The sequence below is a fragment of the Myxocyprinus asiaticus genome, chromosome 2 (genome assembly GCF_019703515.2).
Source record: "Myxocyprinus asiaticus isolate MX2 ecotype Aquarium Trade chromosome 2, UBuf_Myxa_2, whole genome shotgun sequence".
Lineage (NCBI taxonomy): Eukaryota > Metazoa > Chordata > Actinopteri > Cypriniformes > Catostomidae > Myxocyprinus > Myxocyprinus asiaticus.
This window is the reverse complement of record NC_059345.1, coordinates 19,014,440-19,040,729: the sequence shown is the minus strand read 5'-3', so window position 1 is coordinate 19,040,729 and position 26,290 is coordinate 19,014,440. Positions and strand designations below refer to the sequence as shown.

At 38.1% G+C, this 26,290-nt stretch overlaps 2 protein-coding genes across 3 annotated transcripts in view; both read left to right on the top strand.

Moving 5' to 3' along the window:
* Positions 1–9,990, top strand: part of LOC127413090 (nectin-4-like) — a 28,646-nt gene extending 18,656 nt beyond the window's left edge. Inside the window, exons 6-11 of one of the 2 annotated variants that reach the window (XM_051649960.1) lie at positions 1,462–1,613; positions 2,726–2,885; positions 3,000–3,075; positions 3,611–3,664; positions 3,776–3,955; positions 6,904–9,990. In XM_051649960.1, the coding sequence (XP_051505920.1) occupies positions 1,462–1,613; positions 2,726–2,885; positions 3,000–3,075; positions 3,611–3,664; positions 3,776–3,955; positions 6,904–7,350 (1,069 nt within the window). In that variant the 3' untranslated portion in view covers positions 7,351–9,990. The remainder of the gene's footprint in view (positions 1–1,461; positions 1,614–2,725; positions 2,886–2,999; positions 3,076–3,610; positions 3,665–3,775; positions 3,956–6,903) is intronic. The other variant, XM_051649951.1, reaches the window with a different exon arrangement.
* Positions 9,991–10,314: 324 nt separating this feature from the next.
* The window catches only part of coro1b (coronin, actin binding protein, 1B), a 30,200-nt gene continuing 14,224 nt past the window's right edge, over positions 10,315–26,290 (top strand). Inside the window, exons 1-6 of the mRNA XM_051650025.1 lie at positions 10,315–10,710; positions 17,128–17,333; positions 17,797–17,919; positions 20,889–21,018; positions 23,556–23,737; positions 24,368–24,487. Of these exons, the coding sequence (XP_051505985.1) occupies positions 17,130–17,333; positions 17,797–17,919; positions 20,889–21,018; positions 23,556–23,737; positions 24,368–24,487 (759 nt within the window). The 5' untranslated portion in view covers positions 10,315–10,710; positions 17,128–17,129. The remainder of the gene's footprint in view (positions 10,711–17,127; positions 17,334–17,796; positions 17,920–20,888; positions 21,019–23,555; positions 23,738–24,367; positions 24,488–26,290) is intronic.

Below are 26,290 nucleotides of genomic sequence, written 5' to 3'. Positions count from 1 at the left end.
TTTTGCAAAATTACAATTCATGTCTTTAGGAGTTAAAATATTTTTAATGAGGAAAACATTACTGAGTGCACCTTTAAGATTTCTTCCCTTGGAGATCTTTAGCCATTTAAAATGTTATTGTGTCAGCCTTATATTTCCAAACAACACCAATGACAAATTATTACAGTTCCACATTACCTATATTCACCCTTTTTGTCTCTCACCCAACTCTGTAGCTTCATTTGTTTTGTTTGTTTGTCTTCCTGTCTGTCTTATGACCAGTTTTTCTATAATTCTGTCTCGGGTGGCATCCATATCTGCCAGACCAATCTGTAGGTGTGGAAGTGAACAGAGGTTTAGTGACAGTCCAGTTGATCAGATCTATTTTTTTGAAGTTATATTTCATCCACTGATACCGAGACGTAATTAAGTACACTCCAGTTAATTTTTGTGTTTAGGAACTGACAAACAATTCTGAGATAATTAATCATACTCCCACACCTATTTTCTTGCATTTTTTGGTAGGAGTGACTAAGGGGGTGTAGACATGAACATTTCATAGATCACGCACTTCTGAGCTCAGTCTCGAGACAAACATTATCTCGTTTTTACCTCCTCTCCTCCTGCCTTGAGTTGGGAAACCTGTTCTCTGGCTGCTTGGTGTGAATGCAAAGTAAATGAAGTAACTGTGGCCTGGTATCGTGTTGCAACTTGTGCCACAAACAGACAGAGTGCACTTTCACACGGAGGGAGAGAGAAGGGGGGTGGATGAAAACAGGATGATGAGTGGATCTATGACTATAGAGGATTTAAATGTTTCAGTGGAATTTGCCTGTGTGTTTGTGTGTCATGGGATGGGTATTATCACTGTCCTCATGCAAATTGTGTTGTGCCATATGAAAAACATGTAACATATAGTTCCTCATATAAGCTGTGGACACACAGTTGTCCATTGTTTTCAGGAACACCGCATATTTGTGTCTACATTGTACAAATATAACTAGTAAAGGAAAATTTGTCAAGGCAAACTTGACAACGTCTTACCTGAAAGTTTTAAAAAGTTTAAAAAGCCATTAGGTTTGAACGTTGTATTGGCTTTTTGAACTTTGAATACTTTAAGATCTGTAAAATGTTAAGAGTTGTCAAGCCAAAATAATTATTCAATCAGTATATCCTTGTGCAGTATTACTGTAACTAGTCTTGCACTGTATATTCCTGTAGAGTGAATTAACTTACAGCTGTCGTGTTTGTCCTTGTGGGAGAAACATAATGTATTTCAGAGCACAGCAAGACACGTAGAGCTGCATACAGAATAAAATTAGTTCTTAAAGTGTAAACTGCCTGCTGAATTAATCAATCAGTACTGAAAGAACTGAAAGTTAACCTTGTATATTAGTTTTTATCATAAATTGCAAATGCATTCAAGTTTTTTGTAGGCTGATTTTGATTTTAGGTTTTAACCTTATTTCCTTTTTTATATAGGAAAGGTGAAGGCCTACCAGAGGGTGTGACTGTGGATGGTGGCATTCTGCGGTTTGGTAGGCCCCTCCGTTTGACAGATCAAGGAGATTATGTTTGCACAACCACCAATGAGGTGGGATCTGGGAAAGCTGAGATTGCAATAAGTATATTAGGTGTGTGTGTCCCTCTAAAACCCCATTTGCTCTTTGGATTTACGTTGAAATTATATGCCCAGTGCTGCAATCTAGTGGAAAATATTAGGCAATGGCTTACACCCATAAAATTGAAAGGTTCTGGGTGTGCATGTGTTAAAGGAATTTTTCCCGTTCAAAGTGGTTAAGCTTAATTAACAGCACCTGTGGCATGCTGTCAATAACCACAGACAATAATACTGATTTCTCACTCAGTTTGTAAAAACAAATGCAAATCAAATGTTTACAGTATTGCACTTACAATGGAAGTCTGTGGGACAAGGCATTGTGCCAAGATTAAAATATGTATTATTATTATTTTCATTTCTTTATTATTATTTTTATTTATTTTTTATCATTATAACATTATGTTAAACATTATACTATTGTGATAAAACACTTAAACACAGTAAACTGACTAACTTTTGTATAAGGCATGCAAGGATACCAGAAAGCGACTATTTACATAGAGAAAAATCCACCCACAGAAAGTATGTCAGAAAAGCATATCCAGAAGTTTATTCACCTAGAAAGTAGTGCAACTGCTAAAAGCATGATTTAGATAACTTTAGAGCTAAAATATCACACATATTTGTACAGGAGGAATTAAAAGGATAGTTGACCCAGAAATGAAAATACTGTCATCATTTACTGACCCTCATGTTGTTCAAAACCCATATGATTTTCTTTCTTCTGTGGAACACAAAAAGAGATATTAAACAGAATTTTAGCCTCAGTCACCATACATTTTTATATATGGAAGAAAGATGCAATGAAAGTGAATGGTGACTGAGGGTATCATTCTCCCTGACATCTCCACAGAATAAAGAAAGTCATATTGGTTTGGAACAACATGATGACAGAGTTCAGATCTCTTTAATATATCACTGTAACAAAAATAGAAGCTGCACATTTCAGATCTGAATGCCTTCGGAATGCCTTGCCCCATAGACTTTCATTATAAGTGCATTACGGTAAATCAACAGCATGCCACAGGTGCTGACACTATAGCTTAACCTGTTTTGAACCTGGAACATTCCTTAAAAGAGGAGTATACAAAATCTAAGTTGTGCGTTCATGTGTGTTTGTTGCAGAGTCATCAAAGCAGCACACATCCGTTAACCACATGCTGATGATTATTATTGGTGTAGTGGCTACAGTGGTTGTTCTCACTCTTGTCATAGTGATTTTCTCCGTAAATCGCCACTATAAACGCAAAAACCAACAACTGGCCATAGAGCTGGATGCAAAAAAGTAAGCAGTATTTTGTCTATATTCTATACACAAAATAATTTACAAGACTGATGCGAGAATACGAGAATTCTGCACACTTGTAAGTCAATCTTTCTGTTTTACTCTTTTTCTAAGGGAAGAAATCAGCACTCTATCAAGACAAGCCTCGATTAGGAGAGTGACCTCAGGCAGCTCAGACAACAGATATTCGGTACAAATCCACACACAATTCTACACACTATGTGTCATGTTCTTTGCCTGCCTATAATAGCTATTTATCTCAGTATTCCTTTATTTGTTGACATGGAATGCTTCAATGTACATTACATGGGTGAATCTCATGGAAACATTCATGTCCAGATCACATTCCTCTATCTAAAGAAATACTAAAAATAAGAAATTATATTTTGCATAAGGAAAATGAAGTCTATTACAATCAGTATAAATTAAACAAAGTATAAAAAACAAGAGCATGATGTATAAATAATTCACAATTTAGGGAATAAAGTTCTTTTTCAAAATGGTCCTTAAACAATCTCCATTATCTTGAAGCAAAATATAATTTATTATTTATTTTCTTGATTTTGGAGAAAAATATGAAGCAGATATGTTGAAGACAGGCTTTGTGAGATGTACATATACTGTATGAAATTGACAGGTTTTGTATGTACAAAAGTGTGTATATTGTATGTTAGTTTTATTATCTCCCTCCCTCTCAATCCACTGTGTTTATCTTCTTTCTAAAGGACGATCACCCCTTAAAAGTTGAGGGGACGTTGCGCACCAGTCTTTCCTCACTGGTTCGTCTATATTTTCATTTTTTCATATCTTAATTTATTTTAGAATTGAAACTCATGTTTCGTTTTTCTCTTTGGCACTCACACAAACACTCAAAACCTTCTTGTTAAAAGGATCGTCCTCGCTCCAGGGATAGTCGTTCCACTCTGGGAGGGGTGGACTTCCTTGGCCGTCCTGCAATTTATAACTCTTCCAGAAGAGGTAGAGAAAAAGTGATGGAGAGAGACAGAGCTGAAAGAGAATCCACTCGATTGATGATGGAGTCTTATGAACGGGACAGTAATATGTCACAGGTATGAAATTGGTTTTGTGGGTCTCTGTAGCCACTTTTCCACCATCAGGCAGAAGGGTTTTCGTTGTGAAACCGTGCCATTAAGTAACGATCCAGGCCTGTTGGCACGGTCAGGGCTGGAACCAGGGTTTAAAAAAATTGTGAGGTCCGGGGTGGGATGCAAAGAATTGTAATAAAATTTCAATTATCTTTTTACACGATGATGTTGTGAAACATTAGCTACTATAAACAAATTAAATAGCATAGCCTTCATCATGGCCAGTGTTCGCATATTTGACATATTTCATAATGTAATCTAGATGGTTTATGCTTACTAGTGAAGAGTGCTACTGTTTTTGAATGTTTCAGATAATGCCATGATGATCAACAGGGCCTGATTAAGTCTCCTTAGTGCCCCTAGACATAAAGATATAGTTTTCTTATTGAAGATATAATATTTTTTTCTTTAGTAACTAATGTGCTATTTTCCAAGTTTTCTAAAATCATGCAAAAGCTGTGTGTGAGGAACGAACCGAAATTGCGAAACAAAACTTTCTTCCTCCAGGGGGCGCTTGACGGCTCAGAAAACAGAATGCTCCATTGATCCGCATTAAAATCTCAGGACGTTTTTATATCTATTTGGAGACATTTTTATACTGGATAGTAGTTTTTAATAAAAACGATATTTGCAATGAAACCTGCCACAGCAGTATCTATACAATCATTTCTTAAAGTCCTCATCCATCCAGTACTAATAAACGGCTGTGATTGTCCATCCTGACCAGCGCTGAGAAAAGTAACAGGTGACCGTGCCGTGTATGTGCTGCTTCAGCAGCGTTCTGGTCCTCTGGAATTTACAGCTGATTAATGATAGTAAAACTATTTGAATGAATATTGTATTAAAGATTCAATGCGCTGCACTGTATCGTGAACTTGTCAGATATGAACTGACCTAAGGCAATTAAAAAATTGCAGTCATGTGTTGTTCAGTTGTATATAGCTTCATTTTATTTTTGAATATGAAAATGTTGAGAAATCTGGAAAGGGAGCGGTTTGAAGTCGAACCGTACTGAACCATGCTTAAGTGGAAATGGTACTGAAACCTTTACTCACTGTGTTCAGAACTGTTCCGCCTGATGGTGGAAAAGCTACTTATGTGTGTTTGATATTCAAAACTTTCAAATAGAGCTTTAAAATATTTTTCTTTTTCAACAAAGGAAAAGTGAAAGGAGGTGCTTAATCTTTAGAAAATTTGTCCACTGCAGGAGGTCTAACCAAATATTATATATGCAGTTTTATTTCATAATGTTTGCAACGTTTGCTATCACTTTTACCCAAATTTGTGTCTGATTTTGTCTTATTTGTTTGATTTCATTTATTTTTTCTAGCAATAAACATTACATACAGTAAACAATAAATAAACTTGTACTGTATTTTCCATGAATGAAAGAAAAATATTTGTTCTATACATTTTCTTGCAATAACTTTGATACCATGTTGAATGGTTGAGTTGTGCATGACAAATGTAGCCAACACATTCAAAAAGTCTCAGCAACAACCTGAGACATTGAAACTACTTTTTATGTAGAATTGGTGACACTTTACAATAAGGATCTATTTGGTAACATAAGTTAATATATGAGGCATCATGAACTAACAGTAAACACTATTTCAATATAGCATTTATTTATCTTAGTAAATCTCAATTTATGAAAATAAAATTGTTTATTGTTAGTTCATGTTAGTTCATAATGCATTATGTAATGTTAACATATACAACTTTACATTTTAAAAATGTATTAGTATGTGTTAACATAAACATTAACCAAGATTTAAACATGCCGGAAAATACTTGTTCATTGATAGTTCATGTTAAAGGGATAGTTCAACCAAAAATGAAAAATCTCTCATTTTTCACCCTTATGCAGTCCCAGATGTTTGTGACTTTCTTTCTTCTGCTGAACACAAACAAAGATTTTTAGAAGAATATTTCATCTCTGTTGGTCCTCACAATGCAAGTCAATGTGTACCAATGTATATGTGCTACAAAAGCACATAGAGGCAGCATAAAAGTAATCCATACAACTCCAGTGGTTAAATCAATGACTTCAGAAGAAATATGATAGGTGTGTGTGAGAAAAAGATCAAAAGTCCTTTTTTACTATAAATTCTCCTCCCTGACCAGTAGGTGCAGAATGTGAATTGCCAAAAACAACAGAAGAATGTGAAAGTGAAAGTGGAGATTTATAGTAAAAAAGGACTTAAATATTGATCTGTTTCTCACACACACACCTATCATATCACTTCTGAAGACATGTATTTAACCACTGGAGTCATATGGATTACTTTTATGCTGCCTTTATGTGCTTTTGGAGCTTCTCAATTTTGGTACCCACACACTTGCATTGTGAGGACCTACAGAGCTAAAATATACTTCTAAAAATCTTTGTTTTTGTTCAGCAGAAGAAAGAAAGTCATGCACATCTGTCATGGCATGAGAGAATTTTCATTTTTGGCTGAACTATCCCTTTAATTAATGTAGTTAACTAATACTAACAAATACAACATTATTGTAAAGTGTTACTATTCAATTTATAATAGATTATAGCTCATCTAAAATATCTAATAGTTCTCACTTTAAAGAACATGGGATTTGTGCCATGATTGCTTTAAAAACCACTAATTTGTCATCCTTGAGACACCACTTTGTACCATTGAACCTGCTGTATACCTGCAGTGTATTAAGCCCCTCCTAGCTTTTTACTTTAATATTTGATGCAACTACTCCCAAAAAAATAAAAAAAATAAAAAATACAAATATATATTTGTATTTCAGCCTGTTTGATGTATGATACATCTAGCATGCTGAATCGTGACACAGTATATGCTTTTAAAATCAATGCACATTTACAAAGCTAAATAAAGATTATTATATAATCAGTATGTAATAAATGTAATTTTCCTTTCCAGGAAACCCAACTCCTCCCTCCCCTCCACCCCTCTTCCTATACAATGGACCAGACCACTGAAATTGTCAGATCTCGGAACGGCAGTGCCATTTTCCTTGGAGAGGGGAGACCACAATCAGGAGGCAGTAGCAGAGGAGGCAGCCGAGGGCAACATTCACCTTTAGTGTCTAAATACCCGACTCCTTCCAATGAAGAGGAAGATTCTGTTAGCCCTACAGATGAAGATTTAGTTGTTCGCAGAGGCTTAACGGAGCCTGGCAGATTTGAAAACGGCGGCAGCGAGACAACGAGTCATCAGATATCTGAGGCACTATCCACTCATTTTGAGCGTAGTAATGGCACGCTACGGCCCAAGTCAAAACCCAATAACATCCTGCTCCCTGCCAGCACCACTACCTTGCTCCTCCCTTCCCATAGCCCAGCTATCCATAGAGCTCAGATCGTTTAGACTCTGAACTACATCAATTTGTATTTTTGGCCCAATGTTTGAAGAACCTTGAATTTATTCTGTAACTTCACTTTCCAGCAGGGGGGGTGTCTGGGCCCTAGATCAAGATTTTCATACTCATTGTTTCCAAAATGCTAAGCCAAAAGTGGATGTATATACCATATTTTTGCATAGAAAACTATAGAAAAAAAGTGGTATTTAAAAAGAAAGTTACTTTTCACTTAGCAGGTGCTTTTTATTCAAAGTGATCACATACAAAGTCAAGGCCAATTGAACTTTTATTCAAATACATTGAAATGGTGGTAAAAATGTGGGGCTAAAAATGACTGTGAGGCCATCACCACACTCAGGGTTTCTCAGACTTCCTGAAACAAGGACCCCTTTCATGATTTTTATTTTTATTATTATTATTATTATTATTTTATCTTCAAATAATTTTTTTTATTATTGGAATCTAACATTGTGATTCTGAGAGCTGGTTGGTTTAGTTCCAGGTTTAGAACTCTTTATTAAAGAATATTTTTAAATGCCTATGGAGAAAAAGAATGGGAAAAATACATCCTTATCATATTGCCAGTTTTTGACATTTTTGTACATTTCTATACACAACGAATTTTCCACGGACCCCCTGTCTATCTGCAATGAACCCCAAATGAACTCAGACCGAAAGAACAGTACCAGCATTATTTACATAGTGCCTTAGTCGCATAATCCACAACGTATTCTGGGCCTCTTGAATATTAAGGGGCACACCATGTGTTTCAGGTATGGATTAACTGGAGAGCACCAGAGCTGAGCTCCTTTGTCTAACCAGGGAAAAGGAATTAAGATTTTATATGTGCAAATAGCTTTGGGAGAAAAACACTGCATGCCCTGTTTTCTAAAGAGTCTGGGCAGTTAATCCTTCACTGTGACTTTTGGAGCTTGATATTTGTAATCCAGAGATTGTACAGTTGGTATTCTGGAATATTTTTGAATATGTATGTGTTGTATATTTTGCTACTGGAAGCTACCCTTTAAAGACTTGCAATTTGCAAAGCCACTGCATGAATAGTATTATGAAGTATTGCAGACTACCTGCAATAAAAAAAATTGTGAATGGCTGTTGAGTATTCACAGAATGTCAGTGACATTATCATTGTTTACAACATTTATACTTCATTATGTAATAGTGCTTTAAACATATTTAGTTTGACAGTACTTCAAGTTTTACCACAAGTTAGGCTACCACAAGGTCAGATACTGCTGTGACCTCTTTTTATCTCACAAAATATAATGCCTTGGTCCTGATGATCATCTTGCTGTATTCAGTTCATTTGAGCATATAAGCAATTCAGCATTGTCATTTGTTACAACAGTGTGTGGATGTGGCTTTAACAGCTGGTTATTAAATCTACCCTACATATAGTATGTACTAATTAATGTAAATACTGGAATTAGAACTGCATGGTTTGGCATTGTTCGGCAGTTGAACAGAGGTATCTGGGGTGTGGTGACTCCCAAAGATTGACCTTGGTAACTAACATTGTTTCCATCACACTACCATTGTTAGTACAGTTATTGCTAGGCTTCTACATTAAAACTGGTTGTAACTGTGGTAATAAAGAACAATAATAATAAGAAAATGCCATATTAATGTATGTTTTTGCAGTATTAACAATAATTGTCTTAACTATGGTGTTTTTGTGGAAACTATGGTTGTTTTTCTGTAAGGGTTGTGATCCTTTTTAAAAGCTTGCAATTAATTCTTTGTCCCCTTCATGCCTGCACATATTTGGGTCATTCCTACAATTCGGAGCCATTTAAGCCCCCAGTACAAGTTGTGGTATTTATAATGTTTAATTTCACCTGATTGCAATTTTAATAGGCTTGATTAAAAAGAATAAAAGCTCAAAGAGTAATTTTATAAATATTATACTATTACTTATAATGTTACACACTGCTGTGAGGCTAAGAGTTGAATTTTAAATCATTGAAATTATTTGTTATTATTGCACTAGTGTCATTTCCTCGTGTCCCCGGAGCAGCACGTCAAACATCTATGACAAAGTGCTAAATCGTTAGATTTCTATTTTTACCCCCTTTATGTTCAATTAACATTCGTAAAATTATTTTGAGTAATTTAAAGAGCGTAACTTGTTTGTTTTATGTATGTTTCCCTTTATTTTGTGATATTAGTCATGTGGTCAAGCACAACATGTTCACCCTGTTATGGGAGGATATAAGAAAAAAGTATGTAATTAAAAAAATCAGCAATATAAGTTTTCAAATATGTTTGCTAAATATCATTCACAGACCATGTAATGGCTAATTTATCCACTGAATGTCCACCCTGCTATGTTCGCCCTAACCCTGCCCATTTAACCGTACGAACATGTAATTTGTACGTCATTTAGCTTAACTGGCACGACTTATAAAATCTTTAACATGTCTCTTTAATTATGAAACATAAAGATATTTATAAAAGTATCTTTCATTTCCAAAGTTTTAAAGCCGAAATGTCACCGAATGGCAGGAATGATCCATTTATGAATTTTATTTCGACTTTTATTTTGAATTTAATCCTGAGGTTTAGTCAGACGGACATTCAAATTAATTTTGTGCTGCTGTCAGTTTGCTTTGCAGTGCTTTACAATTAAAAGTATTCCTCTGTATTTAAATTCATATTGACGCCTTGGAAATTGTTTATTTTCATGCTTCTTTGAGCATAATGTGAAAACAGCGATCACAACTAATTCATTTTCCTCAGAGTAAATTTACCATTTTGCAAATCAAAAACATGTTGTAGGCCTAGATCTTGATTTTAGTGAACCATATTCTACGAAGTAGCTAATTAAATGATTAATTATAAAATGTAAAATATTCACAAAGAGCACAGGACTGGACTTTTACTACACCAGAACAATGTATCACCGGCCATTTTGTTTACTCCTTACCATGGCGAGCTTCACACATCGCTGGTTTTAATTCTAGGCACATTCGTTTAGGAATTTGAACACCCATCATCATTTTTCTTTCACCACTGTCGACGCCTTTCCCGGTTTATTTAAGTATCCTCTATTCTTTATAGTACATTTTTTGTACAATAATCTTTTGTGTCTTTATAAAAAAAAAATATATATATATAATCGTTTTATTATTTTGCGTGATAATGTGGATTAGTTTCTCCGTCAGTGCTGCAATTGAATATTCCACCTAACCATGCAGAATATCACGGCGAAAACAACGAATTGCAAGGATTAGTTTAATTGATATAGATAATTTAATTTTTATGCCGAATCACTTGATTTATATTAGTAGTTTTCTGAGAGAGAAAAGGGAAGAAAAGAAACAAGGAAGGAAGGAAAGCCACACACAGAGGTACAGTAAACTGAATGAATGTAACCTGCCCACTTGTCATCATGTCATAATTAGTGCATGTTTGCGGTTACATTTTAGAACGCGTTTCGTCATCCGCTTTAATGCTCTCACGGCCCCTTGATACATTTTAACAGATTTTCATTCATACGAATGCTTATGAATATTACATAGCTCTTTTTACTCGGTGGTCGCAAACACTGCTGTGTTTTGCCTACCTAAATATATACATGTATTTGCATATTTTTTTATTTTATTATGTATATTGTATATTTTAAGTGTCATTTAATATGTATTGGCTGTGAGATTTCATTTATATTAAATTAAGTGTATATAATTAATTTGCATTTACGAAATATTCTAGTAGAAGATGTACTCTTAGACCACAGCGCACATTGTGTCACAGGTTTAGGATTAACAAAGTTGTAAGCTAATAATATTGAGATGTTTACAGCGTTTACTGTTTGCTACAGATCAGTTGATTGACGTTTTATTACTTTACATTAAAAGCTGTAATATTTTGGGGGGGAGGTTTAAGTTTGTCCAAATCCATGTATTTCTTTAAATATCCCAGTCAATAGGTCTCGTTAGAATATGAATGTGTAATGGAAGGTAACCGAACATTGGACCTTGAATGTTGATGGGTTGTGGTTTCTGACTTGACTTGCTGTGTAATGTTCATCCCTGCACAGTCACAGACATGTGAGAGCTCGGATGCTTCTAGAGTTGCATTGAACAAGAGGGGCTCTCACTTTTACCTCAATACTTCAACCTATCTGATTTAAGAGTGCCAACAGAATAATAAAAAGTACATATCTATTTTTTTTTTCCTCATTAAAAAAATTACCCCTAAAGAAATGAATGGTACTTTTCATATTTTTCAAATTGCTGCATTATGGGGGCATAACAGTTTTACTGGACACTTTCAACTGCGGAATAAATTAATCAAGGCTGACTGCGAATCGCTCATTTCTTAAATGGCATTGGAAACCTATAACTGTTTATTAAAGGAATAGTTCACACAAAAATAAAAATTCTCTCATTATTTACTCACCCTCATGCCATCCCAGATGTGTATAACTTTCTTTCTTCAGCAGAACACAATCAAAGATTTTTAGAAAAATATTTCAGCTATTTAGGTCCTTACAATACAAGTGAATGGTGATTATGTCTTTGTAGCTCCATAAATCACATTAAGGAAGCATAAAAGTAATCCATAAGACTCCAGTGGTTAAATCCATATTCAGAAGTGATATGATAGGTGTGGGTGAGAAACAGTTTTTTACATAGTGCAATTTACATTTTTTACTCTAAATCTCCACGTTCACTTTCAGATGTGAAAGTGAAGCTAAACAGGCACCACATGTGGCTTTCAGATGTAAAAGTGAAAATGAAAGTGGAGATTTAGAGTAAAAAAAGGATAATTAAATAATTATTAAATATTGATCTGTTTCTCAACCACATCTATCATATTGCTTCTGAAGATAGAGATTTAACCACTGTAGTCTTGTGGATTACTTTTATGTTTCCTTTATGTGATTTTTGGAGCAACAAAGGCCTGGTCACCATTCACTTGCATTGTGAGGACCTACAGAGCTAAAATATTATTTAAAAATCTTAATCTGTGTTCTGCTGAGGAAAGAAAGTCATACACAGCTGGGATGGCATGAAGGTGAATAAATGGTGAGAGAATTTTGGGGTGAACAATCCCGTTAATAATGCTGCATCCATACAGTATGTCTGTATAACTAAAACTACTGCCAGCACAACATAAACAAACAATTACTAAGTGTACCTTTTAGTAATATATACTAGGTCAGGGCTTGTAATTGGCCAATATTTAGCTGTGCATTTTGAGATTATCTGCATTGCTTGATAATCATGTCCACTTGGCTCATTAACAGACGTGTTCAGACCTAAAGTATGCTTTGGTTTTCCGCATGCAACTATGTCTTGAGCACAGTGTGTGTGATGTAAATTTAGTCATCAGCACTGTCCGCATTGGTCTGGAGTTGACTGTACAATACTAAATAGTATCATAAAGCAGTAGTGTGCATGTTTTAAATGGGTCCACAGGGACCCGCGGTCAACAGTCTAGTTTAATTTTTAATTTTTATCGATAACTTATAAATCTTTATAGACAGCAGGAGAGAGGTTGTTAATTTATGGTATATGCTTCTGTTGAAGCCATCTGTCTGCGTTATTTCAACTTCATTTTTTAGAAAATGTTTTTAATAGCGTAATTCCTGCTGAAGAACCTCAAGAAAAATGCTCCACCAATCAGAGAATCGTGACCAACTAAGCTTACCAAATAAACTACTATATGCAGCACCTACCCTCATGAGGTACAGTACTGTAAATGACACATTTCAGTCGGTCACCCAACACTCTCAAACTACTTGTATATTTGCAAATATCGGAATATTTTATAATTTGATTCAACAACTTTAAATGAATAGTTTTATAATTTTCCATTGTTTTTCATTCGATTACATCATTCGCAATCCTTCATGGGATTGTAGTTTTTGACTTCATGAAAGATGTTAAGTATACAGTCTTGTATCTTTGCCTTTTTGTCCAATTTTCAAATATTTCTCTGCTTCAAATCAAAGTTTGTAATGGTGTTATTCACCCCTTAGCTGGTTGGTTTGGTTCATGGTTTAGGACTGTTTTATGAAGGATTTTATGAAATAGATGGGGAAAATAATTCTGGAACCAAGATGGCTAAAAAAGTGGCCGGGCACTGTTGCGCTCTATAGAGTTTACTTTGAAGTCTAGAATGCTTGAACGTGTGCAAGGTGTATTGACACATTGAAAAATGAAGAGTACCGTAGCCTTTAGCCCACTTTGTGTCAGTTCCAAAATGTAATGACAGCCTTGTCAATAGATAATAAACAATTCAAAATTTCAAGTCATTTTAGTGATTTTTTTCAATTTAGTTTCCTTTCAAGTCAGTCACTTTCAACTCCTCTCTGCTCGCTTTCTTTCTGAAAGCCGACACCGGCCATCTCCTCCCGATATCCGACCTCTGCGGCTCCCGAGGGACGGCATGAGGGAGGTAAGGGAGGACAGGATGAAGAGCCCAGAGATATCATGGATGATTTGTCACAGGCTTAGGCCTCGCGTCTCTCCTCTTGACCATTTTATGCAGCTTTGCCTATTCCGTTTGACAACGACGATCTGCGCCCTACTGTTGGTGTGCATGGTGCGATCACATTCGGCGGAAATAGCTGGAGGCCTCTGACAGTGAGACTGGGTCACACTCGGCTGACGGGCCCACTGGTATATCCCCTTGTTTGGAGAATGGCCTGTGATGCTGAGTTAATGGAGGTTCTCATTTGGGCATTTGATTAACTTAAACTTGATTAGCCCATGCCTGATGTGGCAGTGTGTTCACGGCTTGATGAATGGTTTTTGCACAGTCGGCGTGGATTTGAGTTCTGTTGCCTAGTGCGTTCTTGCCCAAGCTGCACAAAGAGCTGGTTAAGACATGGTGCTCTCCCTACTCCGCGAGAGTGCATGTCTCCGGTGCCGGCCTTCACATTGCTTGATCGCACCACATAGAGAGGTTATACCAAGCTTCCCCCAGTCGAAAAGTCTGTCACTTGTGCCTCTTTTCTTCCTCACTTGCATGAAAATCCAGATGTGTGCTTTACCTTCACTGCTGTTCTGTGGTCAGCTGCAAAGTGGTCACGACGGACGCGTCCAGATTGAGCTGGGGTGCCCTGTGTGATGGTCATCCAGCTTTCTGCACCTGGACTGGACCGCAAATTACATGACACATAAATCGTCTAGAACTGCTTGTAGTCCTCTGGGCTCTGAGAGCTTTTTGGGCAAACGTGCAAGACTTTCATGTTTTGGTCCGTATGGACAGCACTGTGGTTGTGGGATACATATATATCGCCAAGGTGGAGTGCGTTTGTGCTCGATGTTGGCTCTAACACATCGAGTTCTCCTCTGGTGCAAGTCTTTTCTTTGATCAATACATGGGAAGCACTACCCCGGTCACCTGAACAGAGGCAGACTTGCCCCCACGTCAGAGATTCAGACCGGGGGAATGGAGACTATATCTTCAGATGGTTCAGAGGATTTGGGAGGTATTCAAGGAATCTGAGGTGGACCTGTTTACCTTTCTGGAACCGACGCATTGTTGCCTTTGTTACTCCATGACTCAAGCTCCATTGGGCTTCAACAACTTAGCTTACAAATGGCCAGCGAAGCAAAAATGTACATTCCCTCCTTTCCTGCTTGCTACACCAAGGTTCGGGAAGACAAGGAAACAGCATTTTTGGTTGCACTGGAGTGGCCCAACTACCCTTGGTTTCCGGAGCTGGTAAAGCTGTTGGATGCTCTCATGCGGGAAAATCCCATGAGGAAGGATCTGCTCTCCAAGCTTGAGGTTTGATCTGGCATCCCTAGTTAGAGCTATGGAGACTTTGTTTCTGTCCCCTGAACTGGGCTGATCTGACACTCAGTGGTTGTTGCAGCCAGTGCTTGACACAAAAATACAGGCTAGAAACCTTCCCACGAGGTGACTCGATGCCTTGAATTTTGTCTGGTTTTCCTCCTAAGACGAGTAGTCAGCATGTTGCCCTGTGCAGGCAGTGCTCCACTTTTTGCAAGAGCATTTGGATGCTGGACTCCACGCTTAAAGTATGTGTCGCTGCCATAGCGTCGGGACACAACCCTCTGGGTGGTTTGTCAGTGGGCAAACACCCTTTGGTCTGTAAGTTTTTGTGAGGAGCTAGATGGCTGAGGTCCTTTCGCCCCGCTACCGTCATGATCTGGGACTTGCCACTGTTATTAAATACGCTTATGAGTTCCCCGTTTGAGCAATATACACAGTAAGCTTATGCATACTCTCTTTGAAGACTGTGCTGCTACTTGCTTTGGCTTCAGTCAAATGTGTTAGGGACCATCAAGCCTTGTCGGTCAAAGACTCTTGCTTAGAGTTCATACCAGGCATGTGGAAGGCTGTCCTCAAACCCAGGGGTAATGTGCGCAAAGTTTTGGCCCCTAAAGGCTCAGGTTGTCGCCTCCTCTGTTTGAGTCGGGTGAGGCTTAGAAGCTGCACATGATTTTTCCTTTGATGGCATTGCGCATGTATATTGTTTATACGACTTGAATTAGGCTGGAAGATGAGCTCTTTGTCTGCTTTGGAGGCCACTCAAAAGGTTTTGCCATCTCCAAGCAAAGACTTTCTCCATAGGTTGTTGATGCCATTGCGCTCCCTTACAATTCACAAGGCATACAGTACCCCATGGGTGTTAAGGCCCTTTCCACAAGGAGCATGGCTTCCTCCTGGGCTTGGGCAGAAGGAGTGTCTCTAGAAGAATTTTATCTGGCAGCAGGCTAAGCTTCCCCTAAAAGCTTTGCCTAGTTTAATAACTTGGATGTTTCCTCTCTCTCTACCCACATTTTGGCAGCAAAAGAGGGTTGACATGTCAGTGTTTCACTACCTTGTTGGCTAGTGTCATTGTTGAAATATGTGCAGGTCTTTGACCTTAGTGTTTTCTCTCTCTTCTCCTGAAAGGTGGAATCGAGATGCTGCGTAGCTTCCCGCACTACTGGTTTCTTGCTGTTAAGGGATTGAGAGATTGCTCCTCCCTTAATTTTAAAAATCCTGATGAAATGGTGCAGTGCCCAGCTTATATGCTCGCGATGACAAAAGGGGCATAGTTCACAAAGTGTCAGCTACTGATGCGGCATCTTGTTCCCTCCTTTTAGGAAACCAAGGTTATAGTTGGAACCAAGACGTTTTCATTGCATTTCAGTAATTTCTCATTTGCTGTCATTAAATATGATTATGTATATATTGGCATTATATCGGCCATTAACTACCCTGCTCTCTAGATATCAGTAGACATCGGCCATTGAAAAACCTATATTGTCAACCACTAATTTTAACCTGTAGGCATTTTAAACCCTTTTTAATTTACTGTCTTTATTCAAATTCCTGGTATTATTGTGATTGTGTTTCATCAGCACGTTAACTTATTCCAAAGGAAAAAAGTGTTTGTCACCTCTGAAACTACTATCCTTATCGGCTGAAGTCACCTATCACTTTTACTGTTCGTTGTTTCACTTGGAAATACATCAGATTATGGACGAAAATGGGTTTTGGATGCCGTTTCATGTTTACCTTTAGATATGATATTCTTACTTTTACAGGTTATGTTTAACCTAGGCACGCTGTCTTTGTTTCTGTGTTATTGTTGAATGTTATCAACATTGATATTACTGTCATTAATACTATTACAAAAATTATGACCATTATTACTTTGTCACAATGTCTATGTTATTACTGATTATTGTAATTTGGGTTGCTTTAATCTATGTAAAGACAATATTTGATTGATCAGTTGATTCTTTAATGAACATGCTTCTTAAGTGTACATATTTAAACTTTTCCCACTACAGTCATGTCCTTCAGGAGGGGTGTTGTCAGACAGAGTAAGTTCCGGCATGTATTTGCCCAGGCATGGAAGGCTGAGCATTGCCTTGATGATATCAGAGTATCACGGGTGACATGGGACGGGCCGTTGTGTGCTGCCAATCCGAAATTTATCGCTGTCATCATTGAGGCTGGAGGCGGTGGAGCCTTTCTTGTGTTACCACTCACCAAGGTTGGCATATCTGCAGTATACAATAGTGTTTGTAGTTCATAGCAATTTCTTTCCAGTTTCATGACTCTGTCAATTTGGATGTACTGTTGTTGTTTTTTAGATATTTACAGTAGTTCCTTGCTTGTGAATTTGTTAAATATTTTGGCCACTTTGATTTTGCTTTTAGCTACCAATTAGAATGTGGTACTCCCAGCTCATTTAAACACATTTTACCATGTTTAAACCCCTTCCATTCAAAATTATTTAGATTTCCCCCTAAAATTAGCACAAACAATGCAAAAAATAAAAAAAATTCAGCATTTTCCATCTGGGCATTTCAGTAAACAAGTATTGATATATTAGATGAAAATATGTCATTACTGTCTATTCTTGTGAAAATCAGCGTGAGTGAGGAGTTTAGTTTTTCTCCTTTTTAAAAATGTATATGTTTAACTCACAATGCTTTTATGACTTTTAATACTAGAGCGGTAGAGTGGACCAGAATACCCCGACTGTGTGCGGTCATGCCGCTCCAGTGCTGGATGTGCAGTGGTGTCCACATGATGACAATGTTATTGCCAGTGCCTCCGAAGACTGCACTGTGAAGGTTTGTATCATTCAGTACAACCAAACATTAATTTACTGTTTTAGCCATTTTTTTTGTTGTTTTTTTTTTTTTTTTTTTTGGGTGGAAATCGACCCCATTCTTTCGAATTACTGACAAGCACCATTCCCATCAGACATTTTTGCATCAATAAAAATTCACCTTACCCTGTGGCACTACTAATAGCATTTCCTGCGAGCAATCTCTGGGTTCTGGTCCTGTGGAAACCAAAGTAATCACATCCACAGAAACAATTGTGAGCGTGATTCAGAGCTTGCAATTTCACTCTAAAATTTAATTTATACTCTACTGTCAGTTAGGTTTAGGGTTGGGGTTTGAGCTAGGGAGTATGGCTAATAAAATATGCATTCATGTTGACTATATTACATAATTTACAACTCGCTTTTGGCGTCAACTCGTGGACATTTCACCTCAACAGCACTTTCAGCTTTGTCCGCTGGGGCAGTGCTTGAAATTTCAGTAAGCCCAGACCGATTCCAGCAGAAGAACTTTCGACCTCCTGATGACGAATTCACAGTGTGATCACTCTGATGTGAGGGCACTTGTGTTGACCAAAATGCCACCACTTTGACAATTGGAAATTTTGCGGGCAAATATTTTTGGTAAAATGACTGCTAAAGTCATTGATTGTTGTCCCAGGCAACCACTTTCATACTGTACTATGCATTTTCATGTCTCTTGTATCACTCCATGGTCTATTTTTCTCACTTAATCAAATAATTTAAATACAAATCAATATTTCTTGTTCATTTATTGATTTATTTGGTAAGTAGCCATGTAATAAGCTGAATAATGTATCGTTCGCTGGTCATTATCATAAGGCTTAATTTACGGTAATGTGACTGATAGATAGATAGATGGACAGACAGATAGATAGATAGATACAGTATACAGTAGATGGCGCCTATTGTAATTGTTGGTGAATTGAATGTGCTCACCAACTCCCGCTTCCTCCTTGCACCCTCATCATGAACTTGTTACACTGGTGCCGAAACGTGGGATTGAAGGAGGAAGAACACTGCCATCTGGAGGAAATGTTTAAGACCCTCGCCAGCATCCACTAGTCGCAGCATCAGGCCCTCCTCGAGCTGGGCACCGAACAGGAGCAGCAGTTCATCGCGCTCCTCCAGGCCCAAGCGGAGGACCGGTAGGTGCTCTGGAGCTTGCTACCCCAGGAGGGGCCTGCAGCTGTGACCCCGGACCCTGCAACCATCCCAGCCCATGTTCCACTGGTTAAGATGGACAAAAACATTGTGTCGTGATGGCGATTATTGAGGGAAATTTGTGTGGATGGGTCCTGTAACAAAGCGTCTCTGTGTGTGGTTTGTGGTGCCCGGGCAGTCTACATCAGATCCATGGCAGGATGATGTTAGGGAGGTGGAATTACCAGCTTCCCAGCCCTTAGAAGATTCCCTGCAGGGGATTTCTCTCTGGAGCAGATGCGAGACGAAACCCTCAGGCACGCCTTTGACCAAGTGAAAGTAGTCGATGGTCAGCATCTTCAGCCATTTGTTGCACTCTCATATCCATACTTTTCCATTATAAATGATCAGTTGTATTGAGTGATAGAGGACGCTCAGACAAAAGAAGATGCAACACAGTTGTTGATACCGAAGTGCCATCGGGAAATGCTGTTCCAGACGGCTCATCATAGTCCGAAGGCGGGTCACTTAGGGCAAGAAAAAACACTAAACCGTCTTATGGCCCATTTCTATTGGCCGGGCATTCACGGGTTGTTTGCAGGTGATGTGCAGCCGGCCACCCCAATAGTGCCTTTGCAACTGCCTCCTTTAATCGAGGTCCCCTTCGAAAGAATTGGTATTGACCTCATCGGGCCATTAGAGCAGATGGCACGCAGACATTGCTTTGTGTTGGTTATGGTGGACTACGCAACATGATATCCTGAAGCAGTGCCTCTTCAGAATCGTCTCCCGAGTGGGGATTCTGAAGGAAAGCCTCGCTGATAAAGGCATTAATTTCATGTCATGTACACTACGCAAGCTGTATGAATTATTGGGTATTAAATCGATTCGGACAAGTACCACCGACAAATGGATGGCTTGGTCGAGCTGTTTAATCAAACCTTGAAAAACATGATTCGTAAGTTTGTGAACGAAGATGCTCGGAATTGGGTAAGTGGCTTGAACCCCTGTTATTCGCAGTTCAAGAGGTCCCACAAGCCTCCATGGGGTTCTCCCCATTTGAATTACTGTATGGGCGTAAGCCTCGCGGTGTCTTAGATGTTGTATGGGAAAAGTGGGAGGAGGGACCTTCAAACAGTAAAAATGAAATTCAATGCATTCTTGACCTGAGAGCAAAACTCCACACATTGGGGCCACTATCACAGTAGAATTTGCTACAGGCTCAAGAACGTCAGTCCCAGCTGTATAACGGGAGCTCGGCTACGGGAGTTTACACAGGGAGATAAAGTCTTTGTATTACTACTCCTTGGTCCACAGACTGGGGGCGCAGGCCGGATGACTCCCCGGCCTGGGTCAGGCGATGGGGGTATGTGGAAGTGGGGGCATGGTTTAGTGCCGGCTTGTGAATGGATAGCGAGATCAGGAGATGAGAACGATAAGGATCATCACCTGTCAGTGATTGTCTCTGACAGCTGTTTGTCATTGCAGTGAGAGTTGGAGATGGATTAAAGAGCGAGCCAGATGCCAGTGAGGAGAGAGAGAGAGCTACCACGTGCCCACAGAGACTTGTGTGCATATGAATAGGACGAAGTTTTGTTTTGTTGAAAAATAAATACCTTTCTGTGTTGGAACTTGCCGACTCCCGCTTCCTCCTTGCACCCCCATCACAAACTTGTTACAATTCAATTGAGAGCTGTCATTATGTTTAGAATTAGAACGTTCCTCTCTTTCTCATAGAGAAGCTTTTAGGTTATAAATCATTAACTTTTATATTTGAAAGAGATTTGCATTGTATTTTTGCATGAATAGATTTGGCAAATTTCTGATGGTGGTCTTACAACACCCATGTCTGAAGCTGTTGTGACTCTCGAGGGCCACAGTAAACGAGTGGGCATCCTAGCGTGGCATCCTACTGCTCTCAACATCCTGTTGACTGCAGGTAAGCTCCTCCTTTGTGTGTATAATTTGCCTGCGTGCCGTGCTGAACTTGGATTAAGTCTTTTCTGGCACACTCTATTTTGAGTTTGTGCTCTAATTCTGGGGTCCTAAACCTGCATTATATCTTTTATCAAGCACTAATTTTAGATGTTGGAGTTGTTTGATGAATTGGTGCACCTTCACATGATGTGTGTTAACTGTTAAAGCTGAAAAGAAAGGAGTTTAAATGTAAATAAACATTATGTCTGACTCCTGCTACTATCTGTCTATCTACGTATCTATCAATAGATAGATAGATAGATAGATAGATAGTAGCAGGAGTCAAACACACTTAGGTTGAAGTCATTAACACTAATTTTTTAACCACTTCACAGATTTCATTTTAGTAAACTATAGTTTTGGCAAGTCCTTATCTACTTTGTGCATGACACAAGTAATTTTTCCAACAATTGTTTACAGACAGATTGTTTCACTTTTAATTGACTATATCACAATTCCAGTGGGTCAGAAGTTTACATACACTAAGTTAACTGTGTCTTTAAGCAGCTTGGAAAATTCCAGAAAATGATGTCAAGCCTTTAGGCAATTAGCCAATTAGCTTCTGATAAGGCTAATTGGAGTCAATTGGAGGTGTACCTGTGGATGTATTTTAAGGCCTACCTTCAAACTCAGTTCCTCTTTGCTTGACATCATGGAAAAATCAAAATAAATCAGCCAAGACCTCAGAAAAAAAATGTGTGGACCTCCTTCATCCTTGGAAGCAATTTCCAAACGCCTGAAGGTACCACGTTCATCTGTACAAACAATAGTACGCAAGTATAAACCCCATGGGACTACGAAGCCATCATACCGCTCAGGAAGGAGATGCATTCTGTCTCCTAGAGATGAACGTAGTTTGGTGTGAAAAGTGCAAATCAATCCCAGAACAACAGCAAAAGACCTTGTGAAGATGCTGGAGGAAACAGGTAGACAAGTATCTATATCCACAGTAAAACGAGTCCTATATCAACATAACCTGAAAGGCTGCTAAGTAAGGAAGAAGCCACTGCTCCAAAACCATCATTAAAAAGCCAGATTACAGTTTGCAAGTGCATATGGGGACAAAGATCTTACTTTTTGGAGAAATGTCCTCTGGTCTGATGAAACAAATATTGAACTGCTTGGCTATAATGACCATCATTATGTTTGGAGGAAAAAGGGTGAGGCTTGCAAGCCAAAGAACACCATCCCAACCGTGAAGCATGGGGGTGGCAGCATCATGTTGTGGGGGTGCTTTGCGCAGGAGGGACTGGTGCACTTCACAAAATAGATAGGAAAATTATGTGGATATGTTGAAGCAACATCTCAAGACATCAGTCAAGAAGTTAAAGCTCGGTTGCAAAATGCTTCCAAATGGACAATGACCCGAAGCATACCTCCAAAGTTATGGCAAAATGGCTTAAAGACAACAAAGCCTAGGTATTGGAGTGGCCATCACAAAGCCCTGACCTCAGTCCGATAGAAGATGTGTGGGCAAAACTGAAAAAGCCTGTGCGAGCAAGGAGGCCTACAAACCTGACTCAGTTACACCAGTTCAGTCTGGAGGACTGGACCAAAATTCCATCAATTTATTGTGAGAAGCTTGTGGAAGGCTACCCAAAAGTCCCAAGTTAAACAATTTACAGGCAATGCTACAAAATACTAACAAAGCGTATGCAATCTTCTGACCCACTGTGAATGTGATGAAATGTGATGAAAGGAATAAAAGCTGAAATAAATAATTCTCTCTACTATTATTCTGACATTTCGCATTCTTAAAATAAAGTAGTGATCCTAACTGACCTAAGACAGGGAAAGTTTTCTATGATTTAATGTGAGGAATTGTGAAAAACATAGTTTATATGTATTTGGCTAAGATGTATGTAAACATCTGACTTCAACTATATTTACTGTATAATATATATATATATATATATATATATATATATATATATATATATATATATATATTTGTCTATGAACACCTTGCATAGAACAACATGAAAAGAAGGAACATAAATAAATCTCTAGCCTAAACTGAACCTTTCTGATGAACAGATCTGTAATATATCGGTAAGACTTTACAATAAGGTTGTATTTATTAACCTTAGTAAATGCATTAGATATTATGAATTTGACAATTGACCACTGGTTATTAGTTCATGGTAGTGCATAACAAATTAACTAATGTTAACATATGCAACTTTTAATAAGAAAACAAACAAACAATTACTATTTGTTGAAATTAACCAAGATTAATAAGTGCTGTAAAAGTATTATTATTTGTTGTTCATGGTAACTAATATCATGCACTAATGTTAACGAATACAAACTTATTGAAGAGTGTTACCAATATATCTTTAGGTTGACCACATCCAGACAAAGACAGGCATCTTTAGATTTGTTTTGTATTTGCATGTAAATATCTGAGATGCAAATCTTAGCTCAAACTGGTCTGATGTTGTTTTGCTGACCTTGCGGCTTGAGTTTGCTTTTTTATCTTGTTTGCCCTTGGGCTAGGGTGTGATAATGTCCTGTGTGTGTGGGATGTGGGCACCGGGGAGCTGGTGTACCAGCTGAGTGATGCCCATCCAGACCTGATATACAGCGTGAGCTGGAACTGTGAGGGCAGTGTGGTGTGCACCACCTGTAAAGACAAAGCCTTACGTGTCATTGACCCCCGGCGTGGAACTGTCCTGAAGGTTAGTCTGATTCTTCCTGTTTCCTCAATCATCTATGTTATTAATATGTCACTGCAGTTCAAATTCAGATATAACATATTTGTGTAAATAGAGAAATAATGAAAACTTAACTCAGTGTTAAAAAATTTAAGAATTTCATTGCATTAGATAACAAAATATTAAAGCAAGTGGCATCTGCAGACAACAAACGATCCTAGAGCTGTTCTAGGATCTAACTTTTTTTTTTTCAATGAGTTTTAACCAGCTAGTTCCAAGATAATTTGTATTGGATGTTTGAAGTCTGTTCCACTCAAGTTCTCACAGGTGTCCTTGGTAACCACAGGTGTATTTCATCACATTAACTATAGACTTGTTCCACTAAGTTTGACAACCAGAAAGTGCCACAATAAGAAAATGCCTTTGTCTTCATTTTGAACAGAATACGGTATTGTTTTATAATTTAACCTAACAAACTTATTTTTGTGAAAAGTGTGGTTGTGCCATCTTTCTTTAAATAAGTGGCACTTGGATTTATATTGTGTCATTAAATGTAATGAAATGAATCTATTTTTAAGTGTGGCTAAAGCGTTCAAATACTTTTTGGAGCCATAGTATATGATTTTTGTCGTCATTTGATGATGCTTCACTTAGGTGCGAGAAAAGGCGCATGAAGGCTCCAGGCCAATGAGGGCCGTCTTTCTGGCTGATGGGAAAATCCTTACGACCGGCTTCAGTCGCATGAGTGAGAGACAGCTCGCCCTCTGGGATACGGTGAGAGCATTTTGCAGAGGAAAGTTTTACTGTCCACTTTGTTAAATTGGTTTATTCTTTAGAGCCTGAGGTGTAGCCTTAATTTGGTAATAGAAATCTAATTGACCTTACTAGAACCTCCTTGTAGCATTTGGACTCTAGTTGTCATTGTGTTGTCATTGTGTTGAACTTGTCTCTTAAGACCATGTTTTTTATTTGCAGAGTCATCAATAAACTTGCATAATTTAACTGCTTTATTTTTCATTTAAACCTTCATTTTTTATCTCATCTGTCCTCCTAAACCTGGTGGTACCAGTCTAGAAGTGTTACACCCAACTCGTCTCCTCTCCACACATGGACATCTCAGACATCCCTTTTACCTACAGCAGGTGCATGTAAAGCATGCAAATTAAAGGGAAATAAACACTTTGGGGTAAATTCACTAAGAATAAATTGCCCTCGGTAAAAGTGTGGTTATTTGCACATGCTGTCTGTGCTAGTTTAGCGCCTGATTCACTAAAGGATTTATGCAGATAAGGCAATGGTCCAATCTTGCGGGCCAATTTTTAGTATTATATAGCGGAGGATGGAGCAGACCACCGTTATCGGTCACACTCTGCTGGGACTGTACAGCATCACCTCATTAATGTGATCAAGGTACCATAATCATCTCTTAAACATGTTGAAAAAGAGCTTGACTACACTGCGCATCTGGATATAATTTGCCAGGTTCTCCATTATTTGATGAATTACTGCTGATATGAACAAGAGAAAGTGTACACAAACATTGCTTTTATATAAAATACATATTGCCTGCTTTCATCTGGTGGTAATAGCGTGATGTAAATTGCAGTAGGCAATTTTTGTGAATTAAGTGCAATCTATAATAAGCCTAATTTACATAGAAAGGAGGCATGTTTGTGCATAAGGAATGACAATGAATTAATTTACAGTGGCAAGACAAAGTATGTGAACCATTTGGAATTAGCTGGTTTTCTGCATTAATTGGTCGTAAAATGCTATTTCATCTTCATCAAAGTCACAAGTATAGAAAAACATAATGTGCTTAAACTAACAACAAACAAACAATTATATCTTTTATGTTTTTATTGAACACATCCCATTAAACATTCACAGTGATGTTGAAAAAGTAAGTGAACCCTTGGATTTAACAGTTGGTCGATCCTTCTTTGGCAGCAATAACCTCAACCAAGATTTTCCGGTAGAAAACTGTTCAGAAGGAATTTTAAACAATTCTTCCTTTCAGAACTGCTTTAGCTCAGCCATATTCTTAGGATGTCTTGTGTGAATGGCACTCTTGAGGCCGTTCTCTTCTTTCTATAGTATCTTTATTGGGTAGTGGATTTACTTCGATGTTTAAGGTAGTTGTCCTGTAGGATATCTTGATGAATTAAACTTGGGAATTAATTTTTCCCTCGATGATGGCAAACGGTCCAGGTCCCGAAGCAGCAAACCAACCCCAAATCATGATGCTAGCTCCTCTGCACCGTTTTTCCTCGTTGAGCATTCTGTGGTGTGCCCTTTGAGTCATCTCTAAATCGTTTCCGTTTATAGACAGTTTGTCTAACTGTGGACAGATGAATATCTAAGCTCTTCGAGATAACTTTGTAACCCATTCCAGCTTTTTGCAAAGCAACAATTCTTGACCATAAGTTCAGAGATCTCTTTTTTTTGTGAGGCATGGTCCACGTCAGCAGATGCTTCTTGTGAATAGCAAACTCAAAAAGTCAAAGTAGCTCTAACCCACACCTCCATCTTATTTTCATTAATTGGATGCCAGGTTTGCCACCTCCTGACTCTAAT